The 21,881-nt window shown below is 42.3% G+C and overlaps 1 protein-coding gene across 1 annotated transcript; it reads left to right on the top strand.

Moving 5' to 3' along the window:
• The first annotated feature begins 1,309 nt into the window (after window positions 1-1,309).
• On the top strand, window positions 1,310-21,784 carry GPNMB (glycoprotein nmb). Its single transcript, XM_005445804.3, has 11 exons — window positions 1,310-1,476; window positions 5,886-6,035; window positions 6,752-6,895; window positions 8,766-8,945; window positions 10,042-10,200; window positions 10,659-10,967; window positions 12,166-12,288; window positions 13,026-13,113; window positions 14,014-14,219; window positions 16,633-16,720; window positions 17,545-21,784. The coding sequence occupies exons 1-11, from the start codon at window positions 1,407-1,409 to the stop codon at window positions 17,696-17,698; spliced, it is 1,671 nt and encodes a 556-aa protein (XP_005445861.2). The 5' UTR covers window positions 1,310-1,406; the 3' UTR covers window positions 17,699-21,784.
• Window positions 21,785-21,881: the final 97 nt, after the last annotated feature.

Here is a 21,881-nt window from a genome sequence, read left to right as displayed (position 1 = left end):
CTCCAGCCAGGAGGGAGCTGAAGCATGGAGTCTGCGTGTACAAGATGCACAGGACTGGACACCAGAGCCTGTGTTACCGAGAGAAATGCTGGCTGGGGTGCTCTGGGTAGTGACAATGACTTAAGACAGCTAAGAGAAAATGCTAGAAAAAGGGAAGAACAAAACTAAGAACAAATAATAAAAAAATAATAAATAGTCACAGTTCTAAAAATCTCCTTGCATTGGGTAATCTTTTCATTCTGCTAACAGTGCCTTCCACCTGCCCTGCCCAAAATAAAAATTGTTTACTGTTGCCCAACTTGCAGGTTTCTGGCTAGCCAGTGTCTCACTTGCCAGTGCTATACTTTGGGATCACTGAAACTACTAAGGAACTCCTGTCCTGAGGACCGTGCTTGCTCCTATGGCACGTTGTCTCCCCAAAGCTTGTTTTTCGCTGCAAACAAAAGCAAGAAATTTCACGAGGCTGCCAGGGCTGCAATGAAACCCAGTTGCTGCGTGGCCTGCAGAAGAACACCAGGGCTGGTGAAGCACGTTGAACCTGAATTTGAACCACTAAGCGCAGTGTTTGTCAATCTGCCTGTATTACACTACTCCTCTTGAGCCATCGGTTATTCCTCATTATTAGGTTGGGCAGCAAAGTCTATTTTTCCTTCATCTCTACATACCATGAAGTATATACAATTAAATACTTGTAGGTCATGGCAACTTGTGAAGTAGATATTGACTGGCCGTCAGTACATATGGTCTGTGATGGGCACATTGCATTGCACAACTATGGTCAGAGGGTACTTGTACGTGCCTACTAAATGTTGAAATAACAGTTTCCTTAACAATCAACTCTTTTGGATATAAGGACCTGGACATAAGGAACCAAATCCAGGGATGTGTTAGAATCAGTCAGTGTCAATTTAGTTTAAAGTTGTTGCCCAGCATGTGGGGAGAGACACATGGTTAAGTAGTGATGGGTCCATCAAATGCAGTGAGCTGTTGCAGTAACACTTGCAAATCAGGCTGGAGCAAGAGTTAATTTGGATTTCTGGGAATAAATGTTCCTAATTTAAAAACAAATTAGGTACAAAAATTGATCATAGTGCAAAACTAGTATAAAAATGCCTGCAGGGTAAATGGTGTGGCTCTAAACAGGTCTCTCAGAAATCTCAGGGAATGCTGAAAGCAAAGGGAGTGAGTCATAAGCACATGAGCTGAAAGAAGCTGAAGACAAAATCATGCATCTCTGCTTAATTCCATCACATGATGAGTCCTGGGGCCCTTCATTTAATCAGAGAGCAGAGCAGTGAACAAACTTCATTCTCACTTCTCAGCGGGGACCGGAGGAGTTACTGTGTGCAGGCACCGGGCGCTCTGCTCCTCTGCACACGCTGAGCCGACGCAGGGTCTCCAGCACCATGAGCAGTGTTCGCCACCACCTTGGATTCTTGCTCCTGGCTGAAGCGGTGCTGTGTGCTGCTGCCACACGTGAGTGCTTCCTTCACTCTATCTTCTCGCCCTGCCTCCGCAGGTTCAACATCCCAAGCCAGTGTGGTGGAAACGGCTGCTCCTTGCACGTGCAGCACTTGCTGGAGCTGTGCTTGGGAACCGGTAGGCAACAGCTAGCTCCACCTCAGCGTTGGCTGGCTCTGGGTAGGAATGTCGCCTGAGCTGGAGAAATACGCCAAGAGCTGTTCAGTTATCTATTTCCCGTGCTCCACAGATACACAGAGCTGACCGGAGCCAAGCCTTGGTTCATTTCAACAAACTTCTATTTCCCCAGCTCAAGCGTGGCTCAAAAGGCGGATGCAGAATGGACCTCTCCCAGTTTGCTTAGCAGTGGCTGGGAGAGGGCAGGTCGGAGGCAGTGCTCCCTACCGGGACACCCAGACCTGTGGATCCCCAGCCTGAGGGAGCCCAAACAAGGAATTAGATCCTTAAGCCATGGCGGGCAGGCACTGGGATGGTCTTCTGCTTCTTTCTGGGCTCACAGTTTGACTCAAGTCTTAGGCTGACTTCCTGAGCTCAGGGCTGGGAACCCAGAAATAGGGGTTTATGCTGAAATTCCAGAACCTACAATAAGGAAAGTGAACACCTTAAAAGCTGAGGGCCAGCTGAGCATCCATCTAGCCTTGTACCTGTCTCCAATGGGAAACAGTAATGTATAACTGGGCAAGCGTATACTGGTATTTTGCAACTACCAATGAGCACTGCATTCAGAACTGTAAAGCTACAAGTTCTCATTTCTGAGTGGCGATAACTAGTTTAGAGCCCCTCATTCTGTAAGTAAAGTTACATTTAACTATGCTGAATTTCATATAGTTTTATCCTTGAGTCACTGAGTCTCATACAGTCCTCCCCTCTACTACTTTAAGACGCTGTCTTCAGCAGATTAAAGAACTTCAGTGTTTACCTGTTTTCCAGACTATGAACATTTTAAATTATTTCAGTGATTGAGAAAACTGGCCACTTACTCATAACTTTTGGTTCGTATAGCCTAACCAATTATTTATTCATGTGAAATCCTTCATTCTTATCCCACGGTAACTTAGTTCCTTTACGTGCCTTTAGCGAGGGACCTCATCAAATGCCGCCTGGAACTCAAGCAGACGATAACAAGCAGGTCAGCCTTGTTCCCATGCTCTCTGGCTCCCTCAGAGAAACTGGAATATATTTGTGAGGAATGCACTCCTTTTATGGCATATCGAATTAATCCACCATATCTGGTAATTTTGTTCTTCACTGCTGGTTCTATCAGCTTCTTCAATTTCAGCCTCAAACTTTTTGCAGTCCTCCAAATCTTCCCTGGAAGTGTTTTTAAAAACTGTCATCACATTTGCCAACTTTTGTTTCTCGGCCACTGAAGCAGTTGTAAGCAAGATGTTACATGCTATGGTTAATAGCTCATTTATTTCGCTCTTGAATAGCTTCCATATTTTTTGAGCCATCCTAACTAGACAAATTCTTCATTTTGTTGATTTGTTCTATATTTTTTCTGTGCCAACACTTCGAGATAAATTCTCCATCATTGTAGCGGAAAATTCTAGCACAGAAATCTCTTATGTTCCTCCTTTGTGAATGAAAATGTAAATTAATGTATCTGATTTTCATGCTATCCCTTTATCTTCCCTGAATGCTTCTTTTTATCTACATCATCTTTTGGCCCTACAGACTTTCTGGCTAGCTTTTCACTACTTTCGTATTTGGAAAAAAAAAAGAAAAAAAAAAAGGATTAATCAGTAGGTTTTATGGTTTTGCAAGTTGTTCCTCAAATTCTTTTTTGTCCTGCTTTATTATGTTTCTATACGTAACTTTCAAAAGTTTACATTATTTTCTGTCTTATTAGCTTGGCCATAACATCAGCCTCTTTACTTCTAACACACTTTCATCCTCTTCAGCTGGGTCATCTTTTTATTGCTGTTGTTCTACCATCGGCTTTCATCCTCTCCTTCATGGCTAACACACTCTGACAGGAAATGCTGAACTTCTTGTCTTTGCTACATTTTTCACCAAAATGAAAAACAGAATAAGAAAGAAGAAAGTCAATCAGAGTGTAAGATCTTTTCTCCAATGATCACCTCACCAAAACTACTGCAGTAATCAGTTCCTTGGAGTGTAATATTACTCTATTTTGAACTGAATTGCTCCAATTTTGGTTATGACCAACATATGTTCTTGAGTGTTTTTCATTGTTAAAGAAGAAATATATTAAAACTTTTTTTGTTCCTTCAAATTCAGCAACTGAAAATCTTCAGTTCCATGTGCTAGAGAAACTAGGGCTGAAGTATTTGCTCATCTGAAAAAAAGTCTTTGTCTTGTCCTGAAGCTTGTGAAATGTTTTATATTCGATTGAAATAAACAAAGCACATGAGGGAGGCACAGAAATGCCTAAGGAGCTTGTGATTTAAAAGCAGTGACCACAGTTATTACCAAAGCTGGACAAGAAAATTACTTCAGAATTCGAGGATTGTTATTGAAAATTCAAAATTAAAAGCATTTATAAAATTAAAAGTGCTCCAGCTCTTTTTGATGAATGGAACATTGAGGGGGGCAGGGGGCAGGGGGGAACAATGATGGAAATGTTTTGATCTGACAAAATCAAAACATTTTTAGCCATTAAATAATTTTTAGGTAAAATCAAAGAGAATAGGAAAAAGAAATCAAGAAAAATCCCTAGCCACTTACTTTCAAATAAGATGATGCATCAATTTTATGACCTAAAATGTAATTGAACTTGAGAAGCCTTTGTGAAATACTTTTATAGCTGCTAATATGGTTTTTTCCTGAGAAAGGTTTCTGAAGGACATTCCTGAACTCTTCTTCTGACCAAGACTGAAAACAATACAGCATGTCATACAGGCCATTAAGTAAATACCAGTCACGACATTATGCTTTGCTCACATCAAAATATATTAAATCTGCAGGAAAGACACAATTCAAGTGATTCAAGTGAGACTGTGGGGAGTTCCTGTAGGGCAAAAGACCGTGGGAGGATATGTCTCTAAACGCAAAATCTGATCTTTTCGTCAGCCCTTTCAGTCCTCAGCACTGGGGAGAGAGCTGCCCGCATCAATTCAGAGTGACCGTTGAGACGGAACTGTCAGGGGATGTCCTTCCTGCCCAGCAGAAATCTCACTGGGCAATAAAACATCAGTAGGAAGCAGCTCCTGCCTCTTCTTCAGGGCTTTTTCTCTGGTTCTCCCTTGCAGTAAAATTAGGAGTCACATCTCCCTGAAGACAGTGTTTAGACTGGCTATAGCTGCTCTGCACCCTTTCCAAAAGTCGGAGGAATTCCAGTGCAGCCAGTTACGCTACAGTGCGCAGGGCCATTCTTGCCCTTCTAACAGGTCTCTGCGTTTTCCCTGAAGTCATCCAGCTCTTTGTTGGACTTGGGTATAAATCTCAGAAGCATTCAGCATCAGCTCCCTTTAAAATAAAGCCATGAAAAGCAGAAATCCTAACTCCTTGATGCTGTGACAGAATGGCACACCCAGCACTTACCTGATTAACAGGACGGAATTGTTTAAAGCCTCCAGGTTTTCATGGAGCTCTGCTTATAAGCCGACTTACATATTTTCATGGCAACCACATATGGGTTGACGTGTTCCTACAGGTTACTTGGATATTTACTTAGCTTTCCATTATGTGTAATTCGTGACAGAAAAAGGGATCCTAGAAGGCCTGGGAAAAGTTGGAGCCCACCATTTGTAGTAACGTGAGAAGAAAGGGGTTATTAAAGTTATTTAATATCTGAGCCATTTTAACGTAATAGGCATGAAGCTAACATGGTTTTGTTGTTATATTATAAACACATTGAATTTACTATGCAGCTCCGAATTTCCTTTTCTGGAAATACCAGCTTCTGTTACAATTGGTTCCACCCCTCCCACCCAAACCACCAGCCAACTCACCAAAGAAGCTTCACTGGGTCAAAATTAATTCCTGGCATAACTTCCACTAGAGCACAGCTTAAGACACAGGGTGAATTTATCTTGTTAGCCTCAGATAGATTTATTACCAGCCAAGCACAAAGCAGTCAGCAATCAAGCAACCTCTGTACAAGCCGGATTGTTGCAGGGTTAAGTCCATTCATACAAACAATTGCTCTGATATGGTCAAAATGTTGTAAACCCTTGCATTCTTTCTCTGGAAAGCTTGCAATAGTGCAAGCAGAAAAATATCAGGCTGTCAGTTGTGGAACTGTCTTTTTGTTCATTATCGTTGATGTAAGTGTTGATAGCTGTGATGATAAAATTCCGTAACTTTCTACTGGTGAAGAGTTTTCTAATCAGTACGAGAACATACTCATAATAAGAAGGCTGCTCAGCACAAGAGCAATGTCTTTATAGGGTGGTAGGGAAAATGCTATTACATTGCATGCTCATCTTTCTCCCTAGGGTTTCAAGATGTGCTGAGCCATGGAAGTACTTCTCCTGTCACATCCTACAAGATGCTACAAGGCTGGTCTAGTGATCAAAATAAATGGAATGAAAAGCTTTATCCTTTCTGGGAAGAAGGAGATCCCAGATGGAAGGACTGCTGGAAAGGTGATTGCGCATACGCATTTCAAAGACTCTGAGAAAACTGGCCAGAAAATCCACCTCCCTGAAGAATGCAGGTGCTATAGTGCTTTTTCATAGGGGCAATATCTACTGCTGCTGCAAGGAACAGCAAATTAGGAGATGATTGGCGTTGTTACCAGTCCCAGTACGTTGTCTGACGAAGAAGAACAGCGAGTTGTTACAGTAAAGGCTTTCCCATTACTCAGTCTCAGACATTAATACTTCTTAAGAAGTATCGATGGCCAGGGCTCCAGGACAATCCAGCATTTGAAACAGGCCCTAGAGGACAGGTAGCTTCAGCTGCTACCTCAGTAGGGCATTGTGGGCTCCCAGTTTGACAACTTCAGCTAAGACCTTGTTTATTGTCAGCTGGTCTGAGCTGAGCTCTAAAGGCTGTATCCCTGGGGAGAAACTGAAGTAGCCTCCTTGGGAATATATTGACCCCCATGGGTAAAACCCCCTATACTTGGCTCTAAGAGGGAAATTAATGACACACGTAAGTGACATGGGGGGATATGACGAGTCCCTCCGATTGTTCTGAGCTGGGGTTTTGATAAGACTGCAAGTGACTTAGGAGCAAAAACCCCCTTGGAAACAGAGGAATCAATAAAGCGTTTCTAACGTAAATGGTGCACAGCTAAAGGTAGCTGCTGCTTTGATACATCCTTTTTTGCACTGAAGACCAATTTTATTTTCTACAGGCGGAAGAGTGACAGCGAAATTGGACACTGATAGCCCAGCACTGGTGGGATCCAACATGACCTTTGTTGTGACTCTCCAGTTTCCCAGGTGCCAGAAAGAAGATAATGATGGCAACATAATATATGAGAGGAACTGTACCAAGGGTGGGTAACGGCAATCTCCCTGCACTATACATGTCTGACTCTGGTGCTGGTATGAGCATGTCATGAATCTTTGAAAACATCACAGGTGCGCCCTATGAACAATGGCCATGTTGCTTTTAACTGGTAACTACTGTGGTGCGTTGACCTTGGCTGGGTGCCAGGTGCCCACCAAGCCGCTCCTCAGCCAAACGGGGAGGGGAGAAAATAAGATGGAAAAAACTCCTTGTGGGACAAGATAAAGGCAGTTTAATGAATCAATAGCAATGGCTGTGTGCACGGAAGTGAAGGAAAACAAAAGATGTTATTCTCTACTTCCCATCAGCAGGCGATGATCGGGAAGCAGGGCTTCCGTACGTGTAGCGGTTGCTCCAGAAGACAAAACGTCATCAATAATGGATGACGCCCCTTCCTCCTCCTTTCTCTTAGGTTTTGTATCTGAGCAGACATCATATGGCATGGAATAACCCACCGGTCACTTTGGGGCAGCTGTCCTGGCTATGTCCCCTCCCCAAATCTTGCCCACCCCCAGCCTGTGGGGGAGGTGGGGGGAGGTTGGAGTGACAGCCCTGATGCTGTGTGTGCGCTGCTCAGCAGCAGTCAGAGCACTGGTGTGTTCTCAACACCTTTCCAGCTACCAACACAAGCACAGCACTGTGAGGGCTGCTGTGGGGCTCAGCCAGACCCAACACAACTACACGTGTGTCTGACCTGTGCACACCAGCTTCTTTCCTCAGATTACTGCAGTATTTTTACTGCTCTGCACCTGATATATATAATGGCCGGGTAATTCAAGATTTGCCTTCACTATAGAATTGCCTTCCCAAAACAGTGATGTTAATCTGGCTTCCTAACAAAACTGTTACTGCTTTTCAGCTCAGTCACAAGGTTGCACAGTCACCTTGTTTCCTTCCAAATCTATAAAGCTGTTGATTTACAAAATTGGTAGAGTTTTGGGTTTTTTTTCAATTAGGAATTGTAGAACTCACAAACCATCATCTGCATCTTGAAAAACCCTCATGAAACAGTAAATCTCACATTCCCACATTTTAGAATTAAAAAAATCCATAAAATAAATAATTCAAAAATCAAGCAATCTTTTCATCAGAGAATCACCTTTTCTTATTTACTGTTACATAGACCAAAAACCCGATCATAATTCAAATAATTCTGCTGGGTCTAGAGTGAAACAGGCTGTTGTACCTTCCTTTCTCTGAATTCGTAAATATTCAACAAATTTTTTTATTGATTGAAGTAATTTTCATTTCAAGACATATCAGCAAATTTTTTGTCAGCCTGAGTTCTACTTCTTGATTGTCTAATATTTTGTTAACTGCTGATATCCATTCTCTACTTAATATTTGTTGTGCTGCTTGGGGAAGGAAACTGTCTTTTTATTATCCAGAAAGGAACTGAAATTCATGTCTAAGTTATTTAAAGCTGCCATAGAAAACTCTTGTGACAAAACAAAGTCACTTCTTCACAGTGCTTCCATGGTTGCTATTTCTACCTAAAATTTTAGATTTTGCTTGCCAAGTGTTCAGGTAGCCCCATTAACTCCGGTAAAACGGTAGCATCCTGTGAGCCAGCAACAAGTTTTGGGCAAGCAATTTTAAATTGTGTTTGGCCCATGAGACAGTACAAATTTTTAAGCTTCTAAATAAAACAATGTCAAGCTAGAACAATTTGGTGTTTACATTAAAAATCAACCAAAGCCCAATCTTAGAAGAAAGGATAGTCAGTCTAAAACTACCCCGCTTAGCCTGTTGTTTAAGTGCAATAACTACTGTAACCTGGGGTGCCTGCCTCCTGTTTCCTGACTGTCTGCACATTTCTCAGTTGACCAAGAACACTGTCCTATTTCTACACTTAGATCCTCCAGCTTCCCAGGATCAGCAAGTCTATGTCTACAACTGGACTGAGTGGATCAACAACTGCAGCTGGGAAAACTGCACAAGCAACCACAGCCATAACGTATTCCCAGATGGGAGACTTTTTCCTCATTATCCTGGCTGGAGGAGAAGGAACTTTGTCTACATGTTTCACACGTTTGGTTAGTACTGCAAGACACCCTTTGTTCTGGCTGATGCTGGAAAGCTTATATTCACCCTGTACACTAATTCATTAGTAGAGTATGTTTTATTAAAAGTCCTTTAAAAAGGATTCCCCACTTTTGAATGGAGATCCCAAATTAATTCCCTGCTTTCCAGAAAGGCCATCAGCTGCTCAGTCTGGAAATCGTGGATTACCATGAGGTTCTCTTTAGATCTACATTCTTCTGTATCTGCATCTGTAGTACCACTGAAGAAAATTAATTTCCTTTCAGTAGTACTCAGGATCCTTTCCTAGGAAAACAGAAGGTCCAAGCAGGTCAGTTGGATGATTTGTTGGCTGCTCACTGCCACTTCAGATTCTTAAATTTAAGAGACCACAGCACTGTATACCTTCAGATCAGTTTAACGGTGCAGCACTTCTTGCCTCTGGGAAGGTGAAAACTGCCACTGCCGGTGTGGTACTGATCTGGCCACAGATGGTAACTCTGAATGTTTCCCACTCCTGAGTATGCAACGGTTGGGGCTATTCCTGCCGTTGGCTACATACTAAATCTTAGTATCCTAACTTAGCTGGACTAAATCAGTATTGTAATCAGTATCAGCATGAGCAATAATAATAATGTCCCACATTTTATGCAGAGGTAATACTATTTACCTACCTCACCCAGCTGTTACAAAGACAAATAAACAAAAGTGTACAAAGGGCTCTAGGGTATGAAGCAAGAGGTGTATCTTCCTGCTAAACTGAAAGCATACAAACATAAGACCATTAAAAGACCATCCACTACATTAACATGACAACTTAACGGAATGTAACTGTTTTGGAAAGATGTGGATGCCTTGGCAATTTTTTCTTAGATTAGTGAAATCTAGGACATCTTTCTGACACCTCCAAAACCCATAGAAATAATGGGAGTAAACACGTTGTAAAAGTATTCAGTCCTTAAAAAATAGATGCCAGATAACTGAGAGACAATTCTAAACTATTCATTTTGATTTAGATGATGCAAGATTTACAGAGATACTGCTCCTGTTAAACCAACTTGCAGCTAGGCTGAAGGGGAAAACATATCGTAAGTTCATGTTCTGTTTCAGGTCAGTACTACCAAATAACTGGACGATCTTCAGCAACATTTTCAGTCAACACAGCAAATATCACTCTTGGCAAACACGTGATGGCTGTATCCATTTACAGGAGAGGGCACTCAGCCTACGTTCCAATTGCAAGAGCCAGTGCCATCTACGTTGTAACAGGTGAGCGTGCTGGAATAAACTGTAATAAAATACTGGGGGTATTTGTTGTTTGGGCATTAAAAGAATTCCACACAAGCTCACCTGGTGTGAAAATAAGACATTGGCCTGAGAAAGGTTTTTAATATGATGTGGTAAATTGCCTTGAGTACTGTAATTTACCTTTGTATCTAGCTCAGTTGTGACGCCTCTGCTTTGTAATGAAAAATGATTTACAAGAGGAAATGCAATCTTCCACAGATGCCTGTGGTTCCTCATTCGTTCCCATACTTTTCTGGGTAACTGTTTCCTACTGACATTCACTCCTTAGATCAGTAAACAGAATTAAAGTAGAAACTCGCATTAAAGATATTAATGTCTCACATTCTGACTGTTGTTGTTCAGGGACTTTGGAGTTGTTTGTTCTTTGCAGCCAGGGATGTGTGTTTTATTTATTTACTTTTTTTTTTTTCCCCCTCCAGACAAAATTCCAATATTTGTGAGTATGTTCCAAAAACATGACCGCAACATCTCAGACTCCATTTTTATCAAAGACTCACCAATTACATTTGATGTGAAGATTCATGATCCCAGCTACTATCTTAATAATTCTGCCATCTCCTACAAGTGGAACTTTGGAGATGGAAGTGGCTTATTTGTAGCAAGCAGTCCCACTACATCTCACACCTATACTCTGCAAGGCAACTTCACTCTGAATTTAACTGTCCAAGCCATTATACCTGTACCTTGCAGACCAGTAACACCCACTGCACCACTGCCCACCTCAGAAGGTAAGAGTTTATTGAACAGCAGTGATATTAGGAGCCGTGCTAAAACTCCTAAATTCTGATATTTTAAGTTCATATCTTTAGAAGTTTTACTGTCATCAATGAAAGGGCTGAAAGGCTCTGCAAACCTTCTATAAATTGGTTTAGAGACAGAATCGATAAGCGTAAACCCTTCTTTGATTCTATGGTAGGCATCACTTGCACATTTAACACATTACACACCACAGTGACAACTTTATAGAGGTCTTCAGGTGCTCATGCAGTACATATAAATTTGGTTTTATACCCTCTACCACACCATGTTCGGTGGTTTTAGCCTTGCCTACTCAGGGTCATCTTCTGAGGTAAGATGTAAATTTTAAGTGAGAAAGAAGTATTTCAGAACACCCTTATAGCTGGTTCCTTTCTGGTTTGCATTAACTTCCACCCAAAATTAAATGAGATTGGATTGAGCTAGAAAAAAATTGCTCATATTCCAAAATATGGGATTTCCACATGGCATTAACCCAGAATGGCTTTTCCACTTTAAATTTATGCACTACCATATTTCAGAATAACTTTCATTATGTTCAGCATTGGTTTATCATCTCAGAGGGTTTTAAAGTTTGCAAAAGGCCTGCAGCTTCAGCCTAGGTAGTTGTAATACTACTATCATTAAACTGTAAATGTGGCTACATTTTTCAAATTTTGGAATTTTAATACTTGCTTTTACCAAAATGTTGAGTGAAAATGAAAAATGAAAGGGAAGATATAATTTTCACCACTTCCCCTCTTCATTTTTCCACTAGCTGTAACATAGAGCAATGGGAAAATACCTGCTTTATAAAAGAGCATTTTAAACCTTTTATTGGCCTCTGGATTTCTTCTATAATTGATTTGGGAATTTTAAAGAAGTGTTTAATTATACCAAACCTTGCAGTTTTGCTTTTATTTCACAGATATGAGTGACTAGCAAGGTGGCTTTTAGAACGAGGCTACCCAGGCCACTCCAGTGTTCCGCAGCTGGGCATGTGTGTTTTCTTTCAGGCTTATTTCCATGATCCCGTATAGATACAGACATACATGACTGCACAGCTGCAAACCAGAGTCACTAATGACCTATGTGATGAATGCAGCTGAAACATACGGTCGTGTTCAGAATACCTCTGAGCAGAACTTGTTCTAAAGCTGCATATCTATTCTTTCTCCCTCGTCCCAACAGTAACAACTGGAGCATCTTCTGATTCAGACTCCTCTACCGCTGTCGAGTTAATGGAAGATAATCCTGATGGAGGTTGCCATATTTACAGAAATGGATTCTACAGTACTGGTATCTCTGTCGTAGGTAAGGACATGGGTCAACACCTGAAGAGAGGAAGGAGATTAATAATGTACAACAATATATAGCAGAGAGAATGTTCATTTAGGCTCCCTTTTATCAAGCACGGGAGACCCACAAGATCCTTCTCTTGGACATAGCTGACATTTTTAAAGATTAAGGTACAGATGGCTAACTGGCTGACTTGGGTTTCCTTACACACCCTGCCAGGAGCTGGCAGCAAAGGTTCTGGCCCCTTGGTTTCCACCACGAGGCTGGGCCTTGGTCTGGATGCCTGCTGACAGCTGCCTCCGTGCTACACGTGGTGTCTCCAGGCACTTGGGCTGGAAAATGGCTGGTGGGGATGTGCACCATATTTCCACATCATCAGCTTCTGAACCTGCCACACCTGAATGAAGCTGAAGCATACTGGCCTGGGGGGCAGGGGGCAGGGTGGTGTCACATAAGGTTGACTTGACCTTGGCATGCACAGGAGTCACGGGTGGTGGGACAGGCAATTGATTTAGTAAAATAAGTAAATAATAATAATGGAAGAATAAAGCAGAGCAGAAAGGAGCAGCCTCACAGGGAAAGCACTGGAAAATTTCTCAGCTTTCCAACCCTTCAAGAGGAGTGCTAAGGGAGGGAGGAGGTCATGGAAAACAAGACCTGAACTGAACATCAGCCAAACACTTGAGGTTCTGTACACACAGACTTCAGAGCTTGTCATGTGTCCTGCCGTTGACATCTGTTTCCTTTCCCAGAGGGAATCCTTGAGGTAAATATTATTCAGATGACAGAAAGTCAAGCTGAAAACTCACTGGTTGACTTTGTTGTTACCTGCCAAGGGAGGTAAGTGTGTGAATGAAACTGTCAATCTTCCCTCTTTAAAAATAATTGTGCTGGAACGCTGTCTGCACTTAGATGCAGCTGCGTGAACAAAAGTTGGGAGCTGCAGTGTTTCTATTTCTTGATGGAAACTCAAGTTAATGCAAGTCTCATCTGTAAACGACGGCAACAGAGGTTACTGCCAGGCTTGTAGGATTCAGAACAAATGTCAAGCCTCAGTAAAAATAAGAGAACTAGCTCATGGGGGGAAACAATTCTGTATTTCCCTGGCCAAGACAAGATTTCAGCACTTACTGTAAAATGGGAAGCAGTCTACTGAAATTGGAAGAAACCCCTTTCTTTTTGGCCATCATTTTTTGGCACTTAAATGGGTGTGTCCCAGCAATCTCTTGTATAGGGAAACATTGCACTAATATTCTTAGCTCCTAGAACGGTATTAGAGGTGGGAAGACTGAGAAATACAAGAATCATTTTGGTAATGCAAATGGAAAACAATTAACCTCTCTTAGCGTTTACTGTTTTGGCACACGATACTACATATAAGAATCTGCATTCCTTTCCTAATGATGTATATTAAATAAATACTAAAGGTAACGGACTTCATAAGCTGATTTGAGGCAGGTAATTCTGTGATCACCGTAAAATGATAAAATATATGTAAAACAAGCAGTTCATTTTATTGATTGTCTATATGCGTTTTATACAAAATCCACATGTATGAATATATAAAATGTATAGGTATGCTAAAAAAAAAAAGTATTAATAAAACACTCTTGAATCACTGTAGTGCCACTGATTTCAGTAAACAGGCACCAGCATCAAACTGGGGCATCAGTGCAATGTGCCTATGAACTGGGCCAACAGGACTCCACAGATGCAATGTGTTCTCTCTTCCCATCCCAGTCTCCCCACAGATGCCTGCACAGTAGTTTCTGACCCCACGTGCCAGGTGTCCAAGAGCGTGGTATGTGACCCCATCATCGTCACTGATGAATGCTTACTCACCATCAGGAGAGCTTTTGAGGAACCTGGAACATACTGTATAAACATCACCCTGGGGGACGACACAAGTCAAGCCCTTGCCAGCGCGCTGATTTCCGTAAACGGAGGTGAGTCCACGCAGAGCAGATGCAGCTCATCTGTGAATAGCTTCTCCCTGTGGTCATTTCCCTGCAGGGGGAGAAGAGCACAGGAATTTATGTGGGGTTTTTATTATGCCTGGAGGCCTCAGCTTGTGCGAGAGTCCATGCAGACAAACAATTCTTTCCCTGCAGGAATTTTAGATGTTAGAACTCGGTTTGATTTATGTTTACGATCCAATGAGTACAGTAATTATACAAACCCGCAGTGTATTTTTCCACAGAATAACTCTGTTGGGCAAAAAAGCAGGTGGGGGACACGCCAGCCAGCCTACTCGACACATGGAGAAACAGGAGAAACCAAGGGGAATTCAGCTTACTTGAGACAGAATCCAAATCTGCAGCTGAGCTGGCTGCCCTGGGCCCCCTTTGTGGCCCAATGACCTTGACCAGGTTTCTGTTTCTACAGGAGGAAAGGTGAAACAGATTCTGGAAAGATCTTTGTTTGTAACATGCAACAAACATGTAACAAACACGTAACACTGTTTGACTACACGGGCTGCTCAGGGTAACTGTTTCAGATCAGGAAGCTCACCTTTGGTGGGATGAGCATCACTGTCTCTTGCTCACAGTTGTGCAAGCAGACTTCGGCAGAACCGGGCGTTCAGCTCGGCCTCAGTCAGAAGTCTGAACCATCATGCTGTCTCTCTGCTCCCACTCTGTTGCTCTCCTGACTTCCCTCCTATAATGTCCTATGATTCTTCTCAGCTCTTTACTTCCTATCAGCCAAGCAACTGACCCCTTGTGGCCATCTGCCACAGTATTTTTGGCTGATTTTCTTTAATCTAGGTACAAATTCAGATGTACCAAAATCAGTTTGTGAGGGCTAAGGCACAATGCCTGACTTGTAAGTGCGTTCTGTTTCCTAAAGATGAAAATAAGCATGCAGCAGGGTTTTTCAAATCTGTATTTACAGGGGCTAGCTTTAGCCCAGCAAGGCTGGTCTTCCTCAGTTTCCTCCAGAGGGCAAAGCCAAGTTGTACTTCGGGGCTTCCACTGTAATGAAAGCAGAATTAGAATCTAAAAGAGGTTGATGCTTTGAGTCACCCTGGAGCAGCCCATCTAACATTTGCAAACATTTCTCATATGCCACAATTTTCCACTCACTTCAAGAGAAGACAAGTAGTTATAAATTTCTGAAAATCCTATAATTTGGTGCCTGAGTATTTGGTGCCTAAACATCTGGCCCTTGGAATTTGGCAAGACTGTGCCTGGATTAAGTAGGCATTGCACAAAACATCCGCTGTTAACCTGCTTAAACTGCTGTTGAATGGGTTACAGTTCTATGATTTAGGCCCATCCCATCAGTACGTGTTGCTTTGCAAACTAGTCCAGGGACCTACCTTATTCATAAAATAAGGTAAATCCCTACAGTCTTGGCAAAAATATTGTGTCAACTAGGAATGAGGTCAAGCCTTCACAATTGTAACAACAACTGAGGAATATATGAGGCACATGTACCAAGTAAATGGTAAACCCTGATTTGATATCTCAGTTTTTATAGACAGCAATTACAACTTCATAGCTGGAAAGGTAACCCAACACGCACCTCTAAGTTACTTCATTGAATAAACACCGTTGTTAATATGAGGACCCAGAATGTGTCTCAGTGCCAGTAAACTCAATAAAGGTACAGCCTGTAGACTGCAAAATTAAGATATTTAACACATTTTTTTTAAAAATACTTGTAATGCTTTGGCTTCTTCCATCAGATATGGTGCAGTTAGGAGTAGATATGAGTGAAATGGTTAATGGCAAATCAGAGGGCAGAGTTCAGCGGCAGGCAGAGCTCTAAGCTGATTTCCCAGAATAAGCATGTTAAAAAAGCAGAGCCCTCAGACCTCGGGTAAGGCAAACAAGCCTAAGTCCATCAAGCTCTCAGCCACACTCTGCCATCTTAGCGTATGGGACTGCAACGATCAATAACATTTAAGAAACTCCTTTTTTATCCCCTATGCCCCAGCCACCATCCCTAAAAAAAAAAAAAGCTGAAGCGATTCTAACACTGAAGTTCATGAAGAGACTCCCAGTGTAAATGTTTCCCTAGCTTAGCAATTGGCAAGGAGCAAATTAGCCTCACCTCGTGGGATGCCAGCAAGACCCTCCATTCCCTTCCATGCTGGAAGGCAGCCATGTGTCTCAGGAGCATGGTTCATACCAGAAAACTGGCAAAGCCCACTTCACACTCTAGTGGAACTGAGAATTAAACCACTTAGGACGTGAAAGCACCACCTCTTGCCAAAGTCACTGATCTCCAGTGCTTAGCATATTAAGTGTACTTCAATCTGTACAGCAATCAAGCAGAAATGATGTTTTCTGTAGAAAATCTATTTCACTGTAAAACTGAGGCTAACTTTTAATCAAACTACTTTCCGAATTCTAGGATCGTCATCAGGAACAACAGAAGGTGTCTTTATCTTCCTTGGTTTGTTGGCAGTGTTTGCCACCATCGGGGCTTTTGTTCTTTACAAGTAAGTTACTAGTTTCTGGGATTAAAAACAGTACAAGGAACTGTCAAAAATATTCATTCGAATTAACAAACCCAACAACTTAAATTTGTATTAGCTATATTTTTGTTTCTTTTTTATTGTTGTTCACAAATATTCTGGCAAATAGTCAAGAAAATGAGATTACTGGCTTAAGCCACAAAACCATTGGAAAATATGCAAATATTAAAGCATATCAACTTTCATAGAAAATTACATTCTGTGCTCATAAGAACAAATAGTAATGCTGGAAGGCCTGGGAACTGCATGTAAACAGTAAGCAAACTCAAACTGCACGATGTGATTTATACACGCAGTGAAACCTAACAAACAGAAATTTAATTCAGCTCAAACTCTTACAAGAAGTGTTTGCGAATGACCGACAGATCAAGAATTAGTCATCTAAATTCTTCATTAAGTAACTGACAACTTCTTTGGGAGAAAGGTCCTGGGCATGCTGGAAAGTAATTAATAGAAGCAGATGTTACTGCATTATTATCTTGGACGTTTCTCATGAAACTTTAAGACTGCACCAAGACTCCTGAGTCAAGAGTATGCTCAACCTTCCCAGTCAGTGGTGAGAAAGAAACACCTCCACAGAGCAACGGTACTCTGCTAAGCCATGGAGCCTTTCCCATTAACCAGGCCTTAGTCACCACTACTGACCTACGGCTGTTAACCACATGGGACTGAAGAGGGAAGGGGGAGAGTTATAAATACATGATTAATTCTCTTACGTGCTGGTCACATGCTAAATGTAACTGTCATTTAAATGTCTTTCAGCAACTTACTGTGTACATTCCTTGCAGGAGATACAAGCAATACAAGCCTATTGAGAGAAGCACAGGACAAACAGAGAACCAGGAGGGACTAACTGCTTACTTCGGCAGCTTCAAAGCAATTTTCTTCCCTAGTAGCACTGAGAGAAATCCTCTGCTGAAAAGCAAACCAGGCATAGTTTAAACCTTTAGTCTAACACTGACTATTAGATTATGTACAGACTCATATCTGAGCTATACTTTATGGGGTTTTCTTGTTATAAAAAAACAGGGAGTAAGGCGAAAGGAAGTACAGATGGGATGGTAACCTTTGGGGGCTTGGTGCAATTAGAAATACTAAAATAGTCTGTTGTAGAAAATAATTAGGTATTTTTGAGCACTTGTTATTCTTGTTTGCAATCTAGGATACACTCTTCTGAACAGCTAACCCCCCCGAACCCCACCCCCCACCCCCCCTTTTATCTGAGTTTTCTTAAATCTAGGATAACTACCTGCAAAACTAAAGAGATTCATAATCTGGAGGGGGGGTGGGGGTGGGTTAATTTAAAAAAAACCAAACAAAACAAACCCCAAACCAACAACTTGTTAATACTTAGTCTTAAACAGACAGCATAGTATAGCTGCTTACTGCCTTAGCAGGATTCATGGCTTTGCTGGAAAGAAAGGCACAGGGGGCAGGCACATGTTGTCTGTGCAATGAAACGTGCCATGGCCCATTCCCAGGCATTGGCACTGAACCACTGACAGTTACACTGTTCAGGAGATCCTAGCACAGTCTTGCCCCAGGCAGGCTAGCTCCCCACCAAGCAAACCCCAGATTCTGGGAACCACCGGAGGCACTGTTCCCTACTGGGAGTTTGGCAACAGCCACCCTGTTTTGCGGAGTTCAATAGCATTGAAGCAGCTCATTACATGCCTGTCGGCCTCAGGGCCAGAAAACAGGGCTGGACACATTTAGTTTCCTACTGGACATGACTACCAGCGCACGAGTGTCACTATAAACTAGACCACAAACACCCAAGTAACAAGATGAGGCCCATCTGCTTGGCTCTCCCTGTTGAAACTTTTACTCTGAGTCTCATGTAAAGTCCTTAGCTGCAATTGCTGATGCTGTCTTTGCCTCCTTTGTTTCCGTTTGTCTTGAAACACTGGACTGGCACCACTGCTCCCCAGAGGGCAGATCATGTGTTCCGTGTACGAGAGTCAGCAGAACAGGGGTTCTAGCAGGAACAGGTAACATTCAACTTCCTTTCCCCCTTCTCTTTCCATTCTCTCCTGCTGCAAATATACATCAGCTTCTGCTTGCTCCTCCATCTCTCTCTTTGACCACTTAATGAAATAAATGAAACCCCCAGTATTAACTGGAGCACTATGCTCCAGCTGCTGCTTTTGCGTTATGCAACTTAAAAAGTGTAAACTTCTGCAACCTGAATATGCCTTCACTTGTTCACTCTAGCTGCAATTCTGTGTTAAGAAAATTCACGTTGAGGCCTTTCTCAAGTGATCTGGTCTTCTGGCCGTACATGCTCATCACTCTGCATTGTGGGGTTTCACAGTGCAAGACCAGAAGCAAACTACTGAAGGCTGGATTACTGGATGATGAGAAAAGGAGAGCATCTTATTTGTAGAAGGGAAAAGGTTGCTAAAAAGGTTCACTGAAATGAGAAAACAGACCAAAAATGCTTTAAATCATTTATTTTCCATTACAGCCTTGCTATTAATATTAAAGGTTATAATAAAAATGAAATAACTTTCAATTGGCGGCTGGCCAAATGACCTTACGCAATCCATTTCTAAACACCGGATACTTTGAAGATCTCTATTTCAATATCATTATGTACTGTTTCTTGGAAGACCCCTGATACATACTGTTCTCAGTTCCTGAGGTGATATATAAGCACAAACGTATTTTCCTGGTATCTTAGCAGACCTGTCAAATGCTCGTCATTTGTAATCTGAATCTAGTTGTCACCACCACTTCCCCAGTGTGCACAGACACCTCTAAATGACTTCAGGATATAAAAAAATGCAGATTCAAACATACCTGTGAGATTAGTTCTTTAGTTCTAAAATTTAACAGATTTTTTTTGTTTCAAGGTTCTCCAGTTATTTTCTTTTGTGGCCATTTCAGTTATATTATTAAAAGTGCCATATTTGCCATTGATCCATCTTCCTCATATGTAACATCCTATTGTCTGGGGCATCTAAAACTATTCCCTGATTTAAACAGAAAACACATTTCCTGCAAAAATTACTGCCTGAATGCTACGTCCTCTGTTATCAGTCAAACTGCTGACAGGAAGGACTGTAATTTGTACTTGTTGCTCTAGCCTGGGGCAGGACAGGGGTTTAGTGGAAAATTTAAGATGACCTGTAATGCAGCATGAAAAAATTAAATCTGCCACAGCTATAATGCTCAGGACCAGTGCTGATGCAGGCTACCACTGACCCAGGCTACATGCAGAAAGCGTCTTGCTTCAGCAAAACACTGAATGTTAGTTGCTCAGAGATACCTTAAGCTTTTGCACAGAAAACAGTTTTCAGGCATACTTCCCGAACTTTTTTATCCTTTAACCTAAGTATACAGAATAGCCTGCACTATCTTCCTTTAAATATCACGTCAGAATAATACATTTTAATAATTTGATTTTGCCTTTTCAGCTGTAACTTCTATTTCATATATCTTTACTTTTATACAATGGAATCTAACTGCTGCGCTGACAAATAAACAATTTAATGATTTTAAAGAGTACATTTTCTTTGTCTCAGATACTGTCAGATAAGCAACTTTGATGAGTTGGCTAATTACTGATCAAAGCAGTACCTACCTCCAGAAAACACAGCTGGATTTGCCTTAATCTTAGTTCACTTATGCACATCTGGCACTACCGCTGGTTATCGAGCCATTTTTGCAGCCTCCCTTCAAGTGTACTCAGAGCAATGGCACCACGAACTTGAGATGCAAAGAGACTTTCTTAACAACCAGATGACTGCTGAGGAACCCAGTTTCAGAACAGATCAGGATACAAATGGACTTTATGGCTTTCAAAGACAAGAACAGCTAACAAACAATAGATGTGTGAATGTCAGCAAATATTACATGTTTCAGGCATCCCCTTTGGAGAAATAACATCAAAAGAATGACATGAGACATAAATGTACATCACCTTTAGAAAGAACATCTTTTCAAAGGTCATCAAGAGAAATGGAAACATTAGTTGGGTAACAATTTGTTGCAAATTAAGAAGTTAAGTATTATTTCAAACCACTTGTTTTGTTCCTTTCCCCTTTTCTTCTTGAACAATTTTTATAGCACACAGTTAAGAGACTCATTAGATGCAGCATGTTTTTCCTCACAAAAAGTATTTCTAAGGTGAAACTAAGGCTAAAAACCACCAGTCCCTGAAGGAACTGTAGAGGAATAAACTAAACTTTGCAAGAGACAACCAGACACTGACCTGTTGCTGTTACCGACCACCCCCAGCCTTGCACAGAATAGTCAAATCTCCTTTAAAGCTAAAGCATTTATCACTGCAGGTCTTTACGTTCACACAAATCTGCTTTTGAAGTCTTAGTACCCTTGTTTTACCATCATACTTGGCGAGGGAGGGAAAAGTAGGCCGAAGAGTAATACTTCTATGTTACTGTCAGTGTAAATGGCAACATCTCCGCGGGAAGGGGATGAAGCGAAACAACTTTTACTCACAGTAAATACAAATGCTTGAACTTGTTTAGGTCATAACCTTTTACCCTTGACATATGACCTTTAGGTCATAACCTTTAACCCTGGACAACATTCTCCACTGCAAAACAAACAGCAAGACTACTGCCCTGCGCCCATTAACACTGTGGGAATTAGGTATAAAATACGCTTCCCCAAGAAAACTGTATTTGTTTCAAACCAGCTGCAGCTTTTCAGGCCAAACCATAGGCTTTAAAAGGGAGCACAAGATACGTGACCAGGGTTTGTGTGGCAGTGCCCGCACTCTGCGTCTGCTCCTTCCCAGCGAACCATCACAGCGGAGTGCGGGTCACCGGCCTCCGGGTCCCGTCCCTTCTACCGCCTGGTGGCTCGGACACCGCTCGGCAAACCCTGACGGGGAGCTCCGAACGGGGACGGGGAAGCCGAGGCCGAGCCGCGACGTCCGTCCCGCAAACCCAGCCCCCGCCCCGGGGCTCCGGCAGGGCAGCGGGGGCGCCCCGGGGCTGGGCCGCGCGGGGACTTCAGTCGGAGAGGAGCCGCTCCGGTAGGCGCCCGGCCCCGCGGGCCTCCCCGGGGCCCGGCACACAGCCGCCCGCCACCGGCGCGGCCGGGCACCGCCTACCGCGGACGCGCGGGGACGGCCCCCGCCGCCGCCTCGGGACGG

The sequence above is a fragment of the Falco cherrug genome, chromosome 4 (assembly GCF_023634085.1).
Source record: "Falco cherrug isolate bFalChe1 chromosome 4, bFalChe1.pri, whole genome shotgun sequence".
Taxonomy (NCBI): Eukaryota; Metazoa; Chordata; class Aves; order Falconiformes; family Falconidae; genus Falco; species Falco cherrug.
Note: the sequence above shows the minus strand (reverse complement) of the source record. Positions and strands in the feature narration are given on the sequence as shown.

Bases quoted from the DNA above. Each gene is read 5' to 3' on its own strand.
- GPNMB (XM_005445804.3), top strand. From the start codon at position 1,407: ATGAGCAGTGTTCGCCACCACCTTGGATTCTTGCTCCTGGCTGAAGCG. The intron at 12,289-13,025 runs GTAAGGACATGG...TTCCTTTCCCAG, and splicing joins TACTGGTATCTCTGTCGTAG to AGGGAATCCTTGAGGTAAAT. The intron at 13,114-14,013 runs GTAAGTGTGTGA...TTCCCATCCCAG, and splicing joins GTTGTTACCTGCCAAGGGAG to TCTCCCCACAGATGCCTGCA.